Genomic DNA, 15,245 nt, shown 5'->3' with positions numbered 1-15,245 from the left:
TGTCCACTCGGGAACTGGGAAGACCCCGTTTTTTCTTTTATACGGTAGTCACCCTCGAACCTCGGAGTTGGATCCACTCCAAGATCTTGGAACACCAGCAGTAGACCACCTGCACCCAAGCCTTTAAGGAAAGCCGTTTCACACCTTCAAAGGGCCAAAGAACAATACAAGAAAGGAGCAGACCAACATCGGAAGGAAGCCCCCCAATATCAAGTAGGAGATCAAGTCTGGTTATCCACCAGATATCTACCTCTAAAAGGACCACGCACATTCAACCCAAGATACCTTGGTCCCTATTCCATCACTACCATAGTAAATCCAGTAGCGGTCAAGTTGGACTTGCCCCCTCACATGAAGATACATCCGGTCTTCCACGTCTCTCTATTAAAACCCGTGCAACCTCAAACCCGACTAACTACATCTCCAAAACCTATTCTAGTTGATGGAGAACTCGAGTTTGAAGTCAAAAGCATCCTGGATTCCAAGATCTCCAAATCTAAACTATTTTACCTGATTAACGGGAAAGGCTACGGTCCCCAAGAAAGATCCTGGGAACCTGCAGAATATGTCCACGCGCCTCGTCTAATCAAAAGATTTCATCGAACATTTCCTAACAAGCCCAAACCCCCGGAGAAGCCCGGTTTGGGAGGGGCCTTGAGGGGGGGTGCTGTCATGATCTCTGCTTCCAAAAGATCAGGACTTGCCCGACTCCCTTGGAAGCAGACCCATAACCCCGGTTCCGAGTGCCAGCCAGTCCCAATTGGGACCTTTTGGACCCTGTCCTGGCGCCAGTGGCACCAGGCTCATAAAGATGCCCAGTCCCAGCGCTGGAAGCGCCGGGCTCATAATGCTTGGGTGGACTTACCTGTAGCAGACCATGCTGCTTACTTACCTGCCAGTTGAACCCCTGATCCTCTTCTGTTTGGGACTACTTTTCCTGTTGGGTGGGGCAGGAGCCACTCCCTAGGTTCAGAACACTGGAACTCTTCTGGAAAGCAGGAACTCTTTTCTTACCTAGGCGTGGCTGTGGAAGGAGACACCTAAGCACTACAGGAGGCTATTTAAACCACACCCGATGGATGAATCTTGCTTTGCGTTATTCTGCATTCTCTGCAGCAGAACGCTCATCGTGTCTTCTGCTTCTGATCCTGGGCCTAAGGGAACAAAGGCTTACCATCCTGGAATCCAGTCTTCAGCAGCACCTGTAAAGACAAAGAAAGAACAGGTTAGCACTACGGTCTTCAGTGGCAGCGCATCTCTTACCTGGTCCATCGGCTGTCACCAACGCCTCGCGCTGCATTCCGGCATCTGAAAGACAAAGGCTTACCTACTCTTCGCATGCTCCGGAGGTCTTCGCACTGCATTCCGGCATCTGAAAGACAAAAGCTTACCAGCTCTTCGCACGCTCCGGAGGCCTTCGGCGCTGCATCCCGCATCTGAAAGACAAAAGAAGGTGCGTTTAAAGACATTGGGCAACTTTATTACTCACGTGCCATTACTCCTTCCAACGCCGAATCCAGTGGGTATTCCAGCACCCTTCAGCTTCTCTAAAGCTCTGAACTTGTACCTGCAAGATAAAAGGGCAGTTAGTGCGCATCGTGAAGCAGGCTACAAGCGCTTACTTACGTGCTTCCAGGCGCTGCTATTCCTCACGCGGGTTCGATCCTCAACTCTCATCAGCCCGCCATCCGCCATCGCCGGAACCCTGCAAAACAAGAGATATCATTACAAAAGACTTTTAAGACATTTGAAGTGCCCAGAACTTACCGTTCGTGCAGTTAACGACGGACAGCAGTCCTCTGAGGTCAAGCGGCCTGCACCCTTATCCAGTGAAGAAACTGGTTACGGCACCCTGCCCCGAGGCAGATGCAGAGCTCGGCGTTCACTTACCTAAGGTGAGGGTGTTAACCTTTGGGGTTCTACAGGAGAAGAGAAAGGGAAGAGGAGAGAGGCACCCAATAACCCCAGTTCATTAATCCCATATTTTCTATCTGCAGACATCTTACTCTTCGAGTCAGACATACAGTACACAGAGGTCCAGCCCAAAGAGCCAACCGTGTGTTACACATCACCTTTGAAGATACGGCATTCACCCAGTCAAGACCGGCGCCTCTGCGGGAATCAGGTGAGCGTTACAATTATTTCCCGTGGAGATTGAGGTTTGATGACATCCTCCACCTTTTGACATTTCGGAGTGGTTGCAACAGAACCATCCGTCTCCTGAAGAAGGTCGCTTATATTTACCGGCTTAAATTAGGGGCCTATTGTGACGACCGAAACATATGTTGAGTAACAGCAAATAAGCAGGATGCTATTTGTTTTTGTATTAACACTTACTGTAATCACCAAGAGGTGTTGACATTTATGTTAATATATTGGTTCTAGGTGGTCTGAGTACCACAAGTGTGGAATATTGACATGTATAGTGAGAGTGTGAATGAATGATGGAATGAATGGTGGTGTTTAAATGGGGATGTTGAGAACAATAAATATTTGTGTAAATTGTTTATAAATAAATATATATATTTTTTACAAGACCTGGTATTGTTTAAATGTGTACAGATGTTCTGATCTCATTTCGCCCAGGTTCATTTTTGTTGTTCCATTATATTTAGCCTGAAGAACCTGTGGCAGTAAGGCAATCCCTATTTTGAAACCAAGAGGATAATATCCACATGAATAGTCTGTGGTATGGATTTTTCTTCTCCTTCCAGGGGGTAGAGATTTACCAAAAACGTGTCCTATCTGGCTCTTCCATTCCTTTGAGATCTCTTACATATCCTCTGCACTGAGGGGAAGAGCAGAATTTAAGGTAATGAGGGGCTCCACTGAACCTGTTAACAAGCCCCAAAGGGTCTTACTCTGGGAAACCCATGTAGTTTGATACCTGGATTAAGACGGCAGCCATTGCCTCTTTATCTAGGTATTTTCCCATGTGATCCACATTCAGCGAAGACAGGGACTCATCTCATGAGCCAGAGGTTGATGAAGAAAAACCTGAGGAGGAGGGAGACATGTGTCTTTGTTTTTGCTTTCTCTTTGCCCCATTTTCCTTGATGGCTTTTCTGAAGAGCTCAAGAAGCCTTTCTTCTGAATCCCCAGAATGGTTCTGCCTCTTTATGGATCTCTCTGAAGTTGGGAGGCGGGGGATCGTTTTGCTCCAGGTGGCTCCTTTTCTCTGTGTATTCCCCTATTGTGTTAAGAACTACAGATGCTTCTAACCCCTCAGTGATCTTAAAGAGAAAAATGGTACAGGGTGGTGTGCAGGCATTCGTTGGCATGGCAATATGCACTGTCTGGGCTCTCCCACCCCGACCCTCTTACCTCTGACCCGGTATGTTTCCCTGACGCCATGGGTTATGTTGCTGTATTATGTTACTTACCTCTTTTCCTGTGGGACACAGCTTCACAGCAGAGACTGCAACAAAGCCCTGCAACAGCTTGTCACCTCTGCCTTCAGTTGAACCAGTGCCACTTGTTCAACAGGGGTGCCAGGTACACTGCCCAATGCTGAAGCGCCATGGCAATGCGCACCTTGCTAAAGTGGCGTTCCTTTGCTCAGCCAGGAAGTCAGGTGTTCTGCCTGAACATTGAGGACCCCACAGTCAGCACAGAGGTCTTGCCTGTGGACTGCAGGCTGCACCCCCATGACCTCATCAGGAAAGGACAAGATATCCAGTCGTGGTACTGCCACAAATCCCTGCTTGATGAAAAAACGTTTTACCTGCTGAATGTTAGGGGAAGGCGGGTGAAATGTGCCCAGAGGAAGGAGGTGGGTCTCACAGGATAAGAGCATAAGCAGAGAAGAAGATTTCCTGAATGGTAGGCAAGGATACCCCACAGGTAAGTATTGGAAAAGAGCACTGGGTAATGAATCTCATCATGTCCAGTGATGCTTAATTACAGACTGGGCAAACAATTAATTAAAATGTGTCCGTTTATGATGCACACACTGACCCTGGTAAATTCACTATTTTGCATCTTTGCACATTTTTGCATTCACACGTGTGCAAGCACACAACCAAATGAACACATCACACCTAGTGCAGGTTTTCATGCACAAATCTAGACAGGTATTGACATTGCGACTGGAGTTTTATGAAACACCTGACCCTTTGTCACTGTGTGCAGTCAGATAAATAGTGTTGCTATGTACTCTAGAGTCACATCATGGGAATTCTATAAGTATGTATTAGGAGGATACTCAGTAATTACTTGTTGTTTATTTTATAAACTGTGCAGGTCTGATTTTGTCTAACGGGGAGAACTGGAAAGTGATGCGAAGGTTCACAATAACAACTTTACGGGACTTCGGGATGGGCAAGTCAACTATAGAAGACAAAGTTAATGATGAATGTGGTTACTTGATAGATCATTTTGAATCATTCAAAGGTAAGAAGTATGTATGTCATGATACTCTTGATTTATAATGAAAAGAATTAGTGAATTACAAAGAATCAGACTTAAAACAGTATGTGAATATAACAACAGAAAAATCCCAATTTTCTCGCAGGGGGCAATTAGCACTGGGAAAATGGAGGAGCAGAGTATTGCAGATGATTCCATGTCGTTTTACTGACAACAGTGTTTTCAAAGAAATTACTTTGAAAAAACTCATACATTTTTTATTTTATATTTTGGAGGTCCCCCCAGCTCCCCTCCCTTATATTACGATCCCTAACCCAACCTCATGCCTAGCCCTTTTAACCCCTTACCCCATCTATATTTCAATGAGTTTTAAAAAAAATAATTGTGATGAATAGTACTTCCAAAATACCATTGGAGACACAGAAGGACAAGGACATATTATTCTCTAGTTGAAATTTTCCACTGAATGTAATTTTACAGGAATTTATTTTGGGTTTAATGTTTTCATAATCCTCAACTGGATATTGACCAATGTTCTTAAACCTGGCTCTGTAGATGTGCCTCTTCTCTTATTTCATTGGCTGCTTTGAAATTACAGCTGCCACTCTTCTTCTACCTACAGATACTTCTTGCTCAGTCTCTCTGGCAAAATACTTTTCACTTATGTAGAAACAACCATGCTTGGATGTACCTTATGTTTATGGTCCAGAAAATAAGATGATTGCAGCAAAGTGTTGTGATGGATTTGACCATCTGGAAAATGGAGTTCAAAGAATATTTCTCATGGAAAGAGAGGATGTGGTCAACTAAAGGAAGTTGGAAAAGGTTCAGTGTTAGATGTCATGCTTCCCGTCAGGATTTCTGTAGAAGAGTGACCACAGTCAATTGCATGTTTGTGGGACAGGAAACAGATGGTGGATATTTTGTGGAAGTTAATGCAATGCTGTTGCCTCAGGGGAAGGTGAAGGACACCGAGCAACCATCTACAGTCAGTGGGGTTATCAAAATAGAAGGACTTGAAGCGGGAGGTGCTGAGGATAGAGAGCAGGTGTCAAAGTGATTTGGGAGGTTCTTGAGGTTTAGGATAGTCAAATCTGTGGCACACCGCAAATTGCACCAGCTGCCATTTCTAGAAATATGCACAACATCACCCCAATAAACATTCTCCCACTTCTAGAACCTATAACGGACTACCAACACTCAACTACTGATCCTAATTCTATGGTAGACCTATACAACCGAACACTCCTTCTAGCTATCAACAAAGTAGTTCCCATGAACATACAGAAGGCCAAACCACTAGCCCACCTGAATTCCTGGTGAACCCCCAACCTTAAAACTCTACGGTCCTACAAGCGAGCTGCAGAGACTATGTGTAAAAAGTCTTCCTCAGCTGCCAACAAAGAATACTTCACCTCATCGGCCAAATCCAACAAACAAGTCATCTTCCTAGCCAAAAGCTCAACTTATATCGAACAAATTGAAAAGGCTCACTCTGCCTGAAGTGAGCTCTTCACCATCCTACAAGATCTCAAATCACCAGTCGCTCACCCAGACAGCTGCCTCAAAGATAGCGCCTGGTGCTCCAATCCTCCTCATTCCGACAACCTATTTGAATTCCAACCAGTCTATCTCTTAGAGTTCACCAAAATCACCTTGGCACCTGATGCCCTCCAGGTTCCAAGGTGATATTTGTCCTGCATCTTTCATAAAAGACTGCGTGGCAGAATTTGCCCCATTTATCGCATCACTCATTAACAACTCCTTCTCTGCCGGTAATATATCTACCAACCTAAAAGATGCATGGGTCCTACCACTCCTAAAGAAGCCTACATTAGACCCCAATATCCCTTAAAACTAACGCCCCTTCAGGACAGTCCCATTCCTACTGAAAATACTGAACAGAGCAGCATACCTGAAAATTCAAAAATATCTTGAAACCAATAACCTCCTTGGCTTGCACCAATCTCACCTCCAACAAGGTCATGGCACAGAGTCAGCACTTCTGGATTTAAAAATCCAAATGGATGATATCATAGACAAGGGGGACCTGGCCCTCCTCCTTCCTTCTTCTTGGCCTCTCTGTGGCCTTTTACTTGTTGGACCATACATTCCTATGCCTTCACCTCTCCTCATCAGCTCACTTCTCCTCCAAAGCCATAGCCTGGATTGAATCCTTCCTATCTAACCAGACAATCAGGGGGTTTCCAGAAAAGCAGCTGCCCCCAGCCCTAGTTATCTGTGAAGTTCCCCAGGGCTCCAATGTGTCCATGCCACTGTATAATATCTGTGCAAAGCCCTTCTTCGACCTTCTGGACAAGCTGGGTGTCTCCTACACTATGTGGATGACACCCAGATACGCCTTCCCATCTCTGTCAACTACAAGTCTGACGCTAACGCACTGAGCAAAATATATCAAATCATCCAAGCCTGGATGGCTCAACATGGACTATGATTAAACAATGAAAAACATGAGTTACTCCTAGTGGGAACTCAAACACAACTAAACAAACTTAAAGACAACTACAAATCTTTCGTCATAGATGGGAATCCCATCTGTGTCTCCAGAGAAGTAAAAACTCTGACGGTCTACTTTGACTCCTCGCTCTCTCTAGCCAGACATGTACACGCCATTGCATCTGCGGCTGCATATACGTTCAAACTCATCAACGCTTGCAGACCCTTCTTAACATCGGACAAATGCATCGCGATTGCCACAGCACTCATTCTATCCAGGATAGACTATTGCAATGCCCTCTTTGCAGGCTCAACCGTTCGCAGCATCAAAAAACTCCAAATCATACAAAACAAAGTTCTAAGAGCAGCTTTGACATTCCTAAAAAAGAGCACATCTCTGCAGCCAGACAGAAGGCCCACTGGCTGCAGATTCGCGAGCGCATTATTTTTAAGACTCTCTCACTTACGCAAAAATGCCTAACTAACACTGCCCCCAAATATCTTTCTATTAAAGTCTCCAAAACTTAATCTAACAGACCCACTTGTGCCGCCCACTTGCACTTACTCTCCATCTCCAAATTCAAAAGGCAAAAGGCCAGGGGCTGCAGCTTACCTGGGGTGGCGGCACAACAATGGAATGCACTCCTGCCTTCTCTAAGGACGGATACCTCCCTTTTGTCCATTCGCAGATTCCTCAAAACATGGCTATTCATGCAAGATCCTTAATTCTAGGACACTACCACACTATACCAAGGATGTTAATCCATGATGCATGTTAATGAGAGTACCTCTGGCTGTGTCATGCTTTTCGATAACCAACAATCAGCCATATGTGTAATGAATTGAACCGTTTGTTTTGTACCTTGTCTTTAATCTATCCAGAGCCAAGATGCCCCCGGGTCCGGCATGCTTTACAAATGTCAAAATAAATAAATAAATAAATAAATAAATAAACAAATAAATAGATAAATAGGAGAAGCCCTCTCCTGATGCCAGCATTCAAATTCTGTTCCTGGTCGAGGAATTGTTTAACTTAACTCAGTGGTCAGTCGTAGAGGCCACTAGTGTGTAATGCAATGTATGCTGTGCTTAGGAAAAGTGTGACAGTATAGTGGCTAAATCTTGGGCACACTGGTTTTGATACAAAACGAAACCATCTGTAGCAGAATTCATTGCATGTTACAGGCATGACCTTGTCTGACCTTTGCCCCTAGAAAAGTCAAAATCACCAACCAGTAATGACTAACAAAACTCACACATTGGCCTACTGCAGCACGTTGCTGAATGCTACACGCAGGGCCCTATGCTTCAAATTGTTCATGATCATGGAAGAATTGCCTTGCGGACACCCACATGAAGTATTGTCTTTCTCTGTATCACGGTTCCAATCAACAGGTGCAGAATTCTGGGCATCATTTCTTCAGTCAGTGGCTACAGTGTGCATATAATGTGGGGAGATCATCATTATGAGTGTGGGGTGCACAATATCCAGCAGCACTTTATAAGCCACCAACACATGTAACATAGTCAATTGGCGGTTAAAATAAACCCAGAGCCACCTCTAAAATAGAGTATCTGACAGTCCATTGCACAACATGTTCTACATGTCAACTCCAGCACCACTAATATCCATTATAGTTATCTATTGACACTCTTGGCAGATGGGTGAGCTAAACAGGTATCTGCTATTAACCAGGAGCTTCAAAAATGAACTTCACTGTGGATATAGTTGACATACTACAAGGGGCTATGTTGCGGACAGCTAGAATCTTCTCTACATGAGGAGTTCTCTAACAGGCTCAATTGCAGAACACTATATTTGAGGACAGGAGATGTTTCCCCACTGGTATGCAGTGATTATATCGAATGGAAAACAACAAATGGAATTTCAACGAATGAAAAAACTACTAAAACTAAAATAACACATTTGGGAAAAAGCTAAAAATGGGCTTGGTAGTGGGGATAGTGTTTTTTTTGGGCGGGGCAGTATTAGAACAAAACATAAGGGGGGGGGCTTTGGAGAGGGAACCCCCCAAAAACAACAAAAAAGAAAAAGTGTTATTTTGGTTTTAGTTGATTTTTTATTTGTTTACATTCCATTCATTGTTTTTCCGTTCACTGAAATCACATGTAACCGTTTCAATGCCCACAAATCCATTAACTTCATGCAGCATTTAAATGGGAACCAAACCATTTAAGAGAGTGAAAGGGATGTGTGTGAAAGTAATTCAGGAACAGCCAATAACTAACATGACACACATGTCATAGTTGCTACTATGCTGATTGTATGCCCCAAGATGGATGCAACTTCATGTGTGTACGGAACAGTTCTGAGCCAGCAGGAATGAATGCCTGTCTCACGGTTAACTGGTGGAACACAACCATCACAACGATGGCAAGCTCATAACCCCGAAATCCACAGATGTGAAGGAATGCTGCAAGATGGTTATCAGGAACAGCCTGGGAAGCAAAAGATGAATCTGGACTGTATTTTCATCTATCTGAGAATATTGAACAATAGTACTTGCATCTCACGCTTGTTGGAGAGATATGAAGAACTGGAGATATGACCCTCCCTCTGCCTCTTTCACTTCTACCACCATAGCACTTACTCTTATCACTGTCCCTGGACCTCAGATAATAAATAGCCTGTCTGTCCCCCCATTCCTTCTTGTCCTCGCCTCCCTCTTCCTCCCCAGTACTCTCTTGGTTCAGTTGCTGACCCTCTATGATAGTCACTTGTTTTGTTCCTCTCCTCTTTCCCTCCCTTCCTTCCCCCACATTCCCTTCCTCCCCCTCCTCTTGTGACTCTTGCACTGCAACAATTGTCGTCAGGCATAGTAATGCTACTGCTAGTATTGTCTCCTTTTTTCCTTCCCTACCCCTACCTTATTGTTCTATGCACTTGTACTATCTGATATGGTATGATAGTTTCTTTCTCACATTCTGAGGTTTTCAAGGACCTGTAAGAATGTAACTGTATTTTTCAATGCTCCCTTCCTCGCTTTGAAACACATTGAAGCTTTGAAGCGCTTTGAAACACATTGTGTATAGGCGCTATACAAATAAACAATCAATCAATCAATCAACATATAACTATCTTTTGTTGGGGGCCGGGGGAACTTCACAAAATGTGAACGTGACTCTTTTTTTTAAGCATGATTTGAAAAGGTGATGATGTCCCACCAGTGGCTTAGACAGGGTAGTGATTGAGTGGGCATGGTAAATGACCATTCAGTCAGAAGCTGATAAGAAGGGGCGGTGGCGAGATGAAGGCGCTCTGGCTGAACCACGCAGATCTCTATCCCTGTTTCCTGTCTATAAGCTAACTTCACAACTTCTGGATAACATTTTAGTTTCATCAAGGGTGTAAAGTTAGTAGCACAATCACAATCCCATCTTTCTAGTTTAGACACACATTTGTTTTGATGTGTTTGATAATCTAGGTCCCACTCCGGTTTCCAATCCACGTTGTCGAACGTTAGATTCACCAATTGTGCACATTTATTAGTAGTCCTTGCATCAGCTGCACCTCCCAGGAAATTCAGCAGTGGGCATATAGGTCTAGATTGTGATTTGATATATAACAACACATTGGCCCTCATTACAAGTCAGGCGGTGGACCATGGTGCTATTAGCACCATGGTCCATGCTGGATTCCGCCATGGTGGATGGCAGAATTACCGCCCCATTCCAAGGTGAGTGGGGCGGTAATTCCCCATTCACCATTTGCCCTTCCCCATTCCCATTTTTGCCCCATAGGGCATAATGGGGATGGGGAAGGCGCTAATTACGGCACCGTAAAGCACCAAGGTCGCTTAGCGCCTTGGACTTTAACACCTGCAAAAAGCAGGCGTTAAAGTGTGAATCAGGCGTTAAGGGTTAACGCGCCGACGGCGCCGTTAAACCCTTAACGCCTGACTTGTGATGAGGGCCATTCTGTTTAATGCCATGGAGGGCAGAGAGGGGAGGCCAAAATCCAGCCCTAAAAGTTCTACCGGAATGCTGGGACCCAATCCTAATATTCGCCTCCAGAACCTTCCCTCCAATACCTTCAACCTTTTAAGTAATTTCATGCACAATGCATCCAGACCATGTAGTATAGTTGAACAAAAGCATTGCTTATACAGCACTTGACCCCATTCGAAAAATGTATAGTAACACATGCGGGGACACACACCTAATTTCAAGTCTGTATGGGTTACTACAGGGAGAAGGCCCAATTCATAAGTGGCCCTATATGCTAAAATGACAGATCACAGTGGGGGAGGTTATACTTGACACGCACTGGGAAACACTGGGCGCAAATCCCGAAACGAACGAAATCTATAACGATGAGGGAAGCTTGGTACAAGGACGGTGATGGTACAATGGCACTGTACTCCCGTGAGGCTACACTCAATGTACTCAGGAATAGCCCAAGAATGCTGGAGGGGCTGCTCAGGAAGGGAGACTGGAGGCATATTTGGTGAGACTGCTCGAAGTTAAAAGGATTCTGCGGTGACATCAAAACTCAGATCTCAAAAATGGTTGCGGGCCCCCCCAGATTATTCTCAAAAGGAATGGATGTGTGGCCTCTTCGACCCGGAATTTCAAATCCAGACAAAACCCAACGTAAAGCCTACATGATCCTACTCATAGCGGCGTGGGTAGTAATAGCGAGGAATTGGAAAAGGAAAGAGCCCCCCCCCACGGATGTGGACTGGCTATGTAAAGTATGGGGCATAGTAGCAATGGAATGGATCACAAATACGGATTACAAGGGAATAGAGACAAGTTCCGCCAAGACTGGGGTATGGTGTTGGATTACCTACGGGGAGACTACTCGATGCAATGATGCACCCAGAATCTGAAGATCTTGGACATAATGTAAAATTGCAACTCTTATTGAAGCCACAAGAGACTGTACCACTATCGCTTCAAATTGCAGGTCGGGGATGGGGGGAGGGAGGAAAGGAGAGGGGCTGGGGGATGGGGAGTTTGTATTAATGAAAATGACAATAAAAAGTAAAATAAAAAAATTCCAATCATGCTATATACTGTGGATTTGTTCAGAAATCTTGCAATCATGGCCGTTAATACTGCTGCCTTTCTTTTCCTCTCCTTAATGATCCCCTGATAATCACCTTTGGTCGTAAACTCAAATCCCAGGCATTTAAAATTGACCACCTTTTCAATTAAATTTCCCAAGATTATCACCATGTATATAGTAATTTCTCTGTGGGAAAAGTGCATCACCTTGGTTTTTCCACAATTAATTTCCAAGGTGTTTTTATTTGAATATCTATGTAATCCAGTAAGGGGCCTCTTCATGGCTGAAAATGTGCAATGGCATAGCAACATGGGCCAGATTACAGAAACCATGCAGTGGCGCAAGTGCAAAGTTGCACTGTATTAGCACTGTGGCAAAGATTGCCCTATTTTTAAAAACACTGGGACATATTAGAAAGCCATTGCCTCATGACAAGTGCAGTTTGCCATGGTATAACCACCAGGGCAAAAATTGCCCTAGTGCAAAAAGATGCAATTTTTATGCATTTCTGCACCAGGGCAAAGTTTGCCCTGGTGCAACAATGCAGAGAAAATGTATCTTTTTTTGCAATAGGGCAATGTTTACCCTAGTGCCTGTAACATACCAAATTGCAATTGTCCTGGTTCATTGATTTTCTAATATGTGTCATTGTTTTTAGAAATGGGGCAAACTTTGCCCTACTGCTTATAACAGGCAACATTGCACTTGCACCGGTGCAAGACCATCCCCCAGATCTTCTGCGTACGAAATGCACAGCACCCTTTCTTTATACAATTTAGGCAGGCAGTTATGCAAGTGCTAACTCTGCTGGAAGGTCTGAAATGTATATGTTGAATAGCAAGGATGCCAGCATGCAGCCCTGTTTTACTCACCTATTTGTAGATTTGGGAGACGTGATGTCGCCCCTGCTATCCAATCTGACCTGAACCATGGTGTTTTCATAAAACCCTTGCACTGCACACAGTAGATGGTCAGGGCAGCTGAGTCCACGCATGTTAGACCACAACCTGTCCCTATACACTGTGCCAAAGGTGGCTTTAAAATCCACCATGGCGAGTCTGGCGACGTATAGGTATGGCATCCTATATCCTTACCCTACAGGGTAGCCTATCCAATCAGGGCGATATACGGCAGACATGTTTGGATTTGAGCCTGCAGTCATCCCCCGTTTTTCATATATGATTCATACATAATTTAAATGTGAGTGAATTATGACATTTCAGTTTGTATAGCAAGATTATGTATTGCCTTGAATTGCATAATACATCTATATATGAAGAGCTCCAAATTCCCAGTCTGTGCTCACAAATGAAACATTCCTATTGTCCATTCCGAACCACTAACTTTGCAAGCCTTTTTTTCTCAGGCAAAATTGAAAATATACAGAACATTACTGAGACTTTTGGAATGCAGTGTAATGGCGTTGTTGTGCTCGCTTGAAAATCTGCTTTTGTAAAGCAGCTAGCAGACACTTTGATGAGGAAAGGCTGTCATGTTAGCCTATGGGCCTAAACATTTGGCACTTTGCCAATGTTTGCACATTCTACTTTGTATACCTGCTTCAATCATTTAAATACAAAGGTTAACTTGTTTGGAAACACGCTGAAAAAAGTTTTCAGATGCCTTCACCCTGAGACAGTGAACTATTCCTGGGGCAAAGATTTGGCACTTTGCAATTTATTTTAATTTCAGTTTTTTGACTGTTCGATTTGTTGTCCATGACTGAAGATTGCTTTTAAGTTGTTCTTAACTATCTGCCCATGTAAACCATGGATTATTTACAGAGTCTGTAACCCTTTCCACGTAATGGGTTATCCAGAGGTTGGTCTGTATAACCCCACCTCTCCCATGGCTTGCCAAACCACAGCATCACAATTGTGAGAAGGATTTTACATTTTACTGAGCCATAATAACTACACACACATTGGTGAATCTGAATCAGCCCCAGATGGGCATTAAGTCCCCCTTTGCAGTGGAGGTTAGGCGCTGGCATGCCGGGCATGTTGTAAATCATGACAGTATGATATTCATCAATACTCCCAGTACCCCAGACAACACTGGCTTTGTTGCAGCGTGTGGCAACCCACATTCCAAAGAGACACTCTACATTATTTTCAAAACAATTCTGTAATTTTACCCAAAATACTAAGAGGCACTGTAAATTCCTTTACCCCCTATTCTGACTTGGTATTCCATGTGCATGTGCAGGCAGCCGATGGCCACAGAAAGCAAATAATGGCAGTACATCAGGACTGCAAGGAGTTAGGAAGATTAGCAGTAAAGATAATTACAAGAATCTTGACCATTATGTAACGCTCACCTGATTCCCACGGAGGCACAGGTCTGGCTTTGAGTGCTGATGCTTCTTCAATGGTGAAGCGCAGGACTCTGAAGATGGACAGGAAGGGCCCTCTACTCTGGCTTCTCCGGCTCGCAGGAATATTCCAGTGTGCGTGAAAAGGGAGTATTACCTACTGACTGAGTTATGATCAAGCATCCCACTCTCTTCCAACCCTCCACGATACCCTTCCACGATTCCCCGTGAAGTCTCACCTTAGGGTCAGGAAGGATGAGCTCTCCATCCAGCTTCTGATGCAGGGGCGCGTTGAAACCCAGTTACTTCACTGGATTGAGGATTGATGGGAGTTCAGGTAAGCTTGACTATTCAGGTAAGGCTCTGTAAAAGTTCTGTTGCAAGTTCAAAAGTCCAAGCTTAATAATAATGTTCATTGTCTTTTTGCAGCAAGCGCTAATGTTTATGTCCTTTTTTCCCCTTAGGGGCCGGGGTTCGGAATGCCGGAGATATGGCACCGACCTGAAGTGAAACGTGCAGTTCCAGTTCCAGTAAATGGCAGGTTAGTTCTGGATGAGCGCTCGGGAACTGACTTTGCATACGCTCATTCAATGTCTTTGTCTTTTTTCCCCATAGGGGCCGGGGTCCGGAAAATGCCTGGACGTGTCAAGACCCGAAATGAAATGAGGTAAGTCTTATTCCCTTCCTTCTCTCACCTCTTATTCTTGTCTTTTTCTCTAGGCTCTGGGAAGTGGCTGTGTATCCGGATGATCGCTGCTGAAGATGGAGGAACCCAGGAAAGGTGAGTGAAATGCAGCGCTGCAGCGATCGTAACGAAATGCTTATAAAAAATAATGTCTTTCCTTTCAGGATCGTCGGTGATGTCACCGTGGTGCAGATTTAGCTGGTAAGGTCTCTTGTCTCCCTTTGGAGGTGACCCAGGATGCTGACAGGCGTGGCTGAAGTCCAGAAGCAGGAGCTGACACGGCGAGCGTCCAGCCGCGAGGAGCAGAACAACGCGAAGCGTGAGTTGCTGATCGGTTGTGGTTTAAATAGCTTTGGAAGAAGTCTCAAGTGTGTATCCTTCCTCCGATC

The 15,245-nt window shown here is 44.5% G+C and overlaps 1 protein-coding gene across 3 annotated transcripts in view; it reads left to right on the top strand.

Annotated features, from left to right (window-relative positions):
- Nucleotides 1–15,245, top strand: part of LOC138453177 (cytochrome P450 2K6-like) — an 825,478-nt gene that overhangs the window by 213,916 nt on the left and 596,317 nt on the right. For 2 of the 3 annotated variants that reach the window (XM_069605774.1, XM_069605775.1), the window contains exon 3: nucleotides 4,243–4,392. The exons of the other annotated variant lie outside the window; for it this stretch is intronic. In XM_069605774.1, the coding sequence (XP_069461875.1) occupies nucleotides 4,243–4,392 (150 nt within the window). The remainder of the gene's footprint in view (nucleotides 1–4,242; nucleotides 4,393–15,245) is intronic. 3 annotated transcript variants of the gene reach the window in all.

Source organism: Ambystoma mexicanum, chromosome 4p (genome assembly GCF_040938575.1).
Source record: "Ambystoma mexicanum isolate Mex_15411 chromosome 4p, UKY_AmexF1_1, whole genome shotgun sequence".
NCBI classification, from domain to species: domain Eukaryota; kingdom Metazoa; phylum Chordata; class Amphibia; order Caudata; family Ambystomatidae; genus Ambystoma; species Ambystoma mexicanum.
Note: the sequence above shows the minus strand (reverse complement) of the source record. Positions and strands in the feature narration are given on the sequence as shown.